This window comes from Crocodylus porosus, unplaced genomic scaffold (genome assembly GCF_001723895.1).
Source record: "Crocodylus porosus isolate Cpor-Errol unplaced genomic scaffold, CroPor_comp1, whole genome shotgun sequence".
NCBI lineage: Eukaryota > Metazoa > Chordata > Crocodylia > Crocodylidae > Crocodylus > Crocodylus porosus.
The window spans coordinates 19,031,279-19,033,983 of NW_017728921.1; the positions used below are offsets into that span (position 1 = coordinate 19,031,279).

At 40.2% G+C, this 2,705-nt stretch overlaps 1 protein-coding gene across 2 annotated transcripts in view; it reads left to right on the top strand.

Moving 5' to 3' along the window:
* The window catches only part of GCN1 (GCN1, eIF2 alpha kinase activator homolog), a 69,735-nt gene that overhangs the window by 14,263 nt on the left and 52,767 nt on the right, over positions 1-2,705 (top strand). For both annotated transcript variants that reach the window (XM_019539233.1, XM_019539234.1), the window contains exons 15-16: positions 571-723; positions 1,630-1,722. In XM_019539233.1, the coding sequence (XP_019394778.1) occupies positions 571-723; positions 1,630-1,722 (246 nt within the window). The remainder of the gene's footprint in view (positions 1-570; positions 724-1,629; positions 1,723-2,705) is intronic.

A 2,705-nucleotide genomic window follows, 5' to 3' on the forward strand; every position in this document is an offset into this window, starting at 1 on the left:
TGAGCTGACCTAAGAATTCCTGGTCAAGCTCTTCTCCCTGGTTGGGACGTCTGTAGTAGACCCCCACTGTTAAGTCACCATTAAGTCTCACCGTTAATTCTGCTTTGGCCTCTGGTTCTTTGTTTGGGAAATGTTCTCTGTGAGGATAGTCACTGGTTTTAGGCTGCTTGAGTCAGTGTGTGTGATTGGACTGGAATCCTTTCTGACATCTTGCAAAGAGAAGTTCAGACTGAGAAGGCAGGATTTTATTTGAGAAGGAAGAATTCAGATGTGGTCCTAGTCTCTCTGGCTTAAAGTATCATTCCAGTAATGCTTTTTGGTGCTGGATTGTCTTTTCTGGAGATTTAAATAGGGGGATTCCCAAAGATTTGTCCCTCACTGGCCATTTTAGAATGGTGGTCCTGGGGGTGGGCTGCATCAGAGGGGCTTTGGGCTGTGCTTTGAAAACCCTTGATTTAGACCTGGTCTGTATCTGGATCTATGAGAACAGAGGAGCCATAGGCACATCAGACCATCTCTTCTTGCAGCTGGTTTCCACCTTGTGCAGCTTGTCTCTTCCTCTTTTCTCAGGTGACACGTTGTTACAGGGAATGGACCTAATGCCAATGCTCATCCAGACGGTGGAAAAGGCAGCATCCCAAAGTACGCAAGTTTCTCTGGTAACAGAAGGAGTTGCTGCATCTTTACTGATCTGTAGGATATCTGTGGTTGAGGCACAAACTGGTAAGAGCCTGGAAACAGTTGCCAAAGTGAATTTTTAAGGATTTTTTTTTTTTTTCACATCTTTGATATGATACTGTCTATAGTTTATCTGTGGCTTACTCATAGAAAATCATTGCCTTTCTGCAAATTACTGATAGTGTAAAACCTGATTAGATTTATCCCCTGTAGAGCTACTGAAGGTAGATCTCCTATAGCTGATGTTACAGAAGTGTTACATCACCATAATTCTGAAATTCCTGCACCTCCTTTGCCTTCAGTGCAACATGGTTCTATAACTGCTTGTTTTGTCACTTAGGTCTTAAATTCATGTAGTTTTTCAGAGGCTTTGAATAAGAAGAATGCTTGCTTGTTAGTTTTTGTAGTTCCTTGTTGACTTTTTTTTTTTTTCCCTCTCTTAATGAAAGGTAGTGGGATTTTAAGATTGAAAAATGATCTTTTGTAGAAGTGGCTGGGGACCATGCCATCTGCAAGAGCAGCGAGACCGGGTACCAGTTGACTTGTCACATACAAAAACTGCCGTTCAGGAACTATCCGAGCTCAGAGTATCTGTTAGAATATAAAGCTCTTTGCCTTGTATTCCCTCCTTACAAAACAGGACAAGTTCTCTCTTCCCTTTCAGAGTTGACACTGAGATGCCTGTTGCAAAGGGGCATTTTAATTTTTGTGATCTCTTGTCTGAAAAGTTAATGTCAGAAACAGAAAACATTGTAGCAGGTTGGAAGTGGTGTTATTGTGGAATGGGATAATTAGGAGGCGTGTTAGTTTATAACTTTAAAACACAGAAGCTAGAAAGAACCCCAGTTAGCGAGAAGAGACGGATTTAAAGTGTTTCATGTAATTGCATTGTAAAGCCCAGTCTGTTTATTTCAAAATGTCCTTGACGCAGAAATCTTCCCTTCCTATTAGACGCAAAACTGAGTGGCTTCTGGCAGCTGATACTAGATGAGAAAAAGCAGATTTTCACTTCTGAGAAGTTCTTGCAGTCTGCAACAGAGGAAGGTGAGTTGTAAAATGTGTCTGGAGTTTATTTTATATCCAATATCTGTTTAATCCTGTTACAAGATCAGATCAAAGAGAACAGACTGTTCTCTGTCAGCATCTAAATTAATTGTTCATTTTTAACGTGAATTAATTGATTGCCAGTTACCTTGAGTTATCAAACACGTTTTAAAAAGTGGATATAGACGAAAGATGATTGTGGATAATCTATATCAGTTAGGATGTTATGCAAACCTTAGTGTAGACAAACCCAGAAGAGGAGGCCTGGCGAAGGAAATGGGTGAAGTGATGGAAGGTTGAGGAAGAAAGAAGGTGGGAGGATTTGCAAGATGTGTGGAGGAGGAATACCAGGGAAAACAGAACATCAGTTGGATGCTAACTTATAATGTGTGCTGTCTTTGTTCTGCCCTTTCATATTTAAAGATTAATTGAAAAGCTTTAAAAATCATTAATAGAACGTGTGCTTAGATAAAAATTACCAACTACCTTTAAAGTGAAGTAGCTGAAAATGAACTGATTTATTAGTCTGCAGAGGTGAATGTGTTTATCTTTGTGTAGGGCTATGAAGACATAAACATAAAACATTTACTTTTCCCTTACTGCTATCGAAGTTGAGGATTCAGCATTCTTTCCCTGACACTTTTTTCCAGTAGCACTATGGAGAAGTGCTGTATTTTTGACCTTGTCCATGTTGGGAGCAGACCTGCTCATACATACAGCTGCTGTTTGAACATGCCTGTGCCTAAGTGGGGCTAGAGCTGTTTCTCTGAGTCTATATGAGAATGTTGTTAAACATCCCATTACTAATCATGTAAGCTGAAACCTTCAGCTAACCAGTTTCAGTTGCAAGCCATGTTTTGTATTTTCCTGGGTACCAGAAATCCTATTTGTGCTGTGCCCAAGCGCCAAGACCTCTAGCTTCCCCTCCCATCTTCTGTCATATAAAGCTCTGTATTACTGTATTTGCTTGAATACAAGATGAG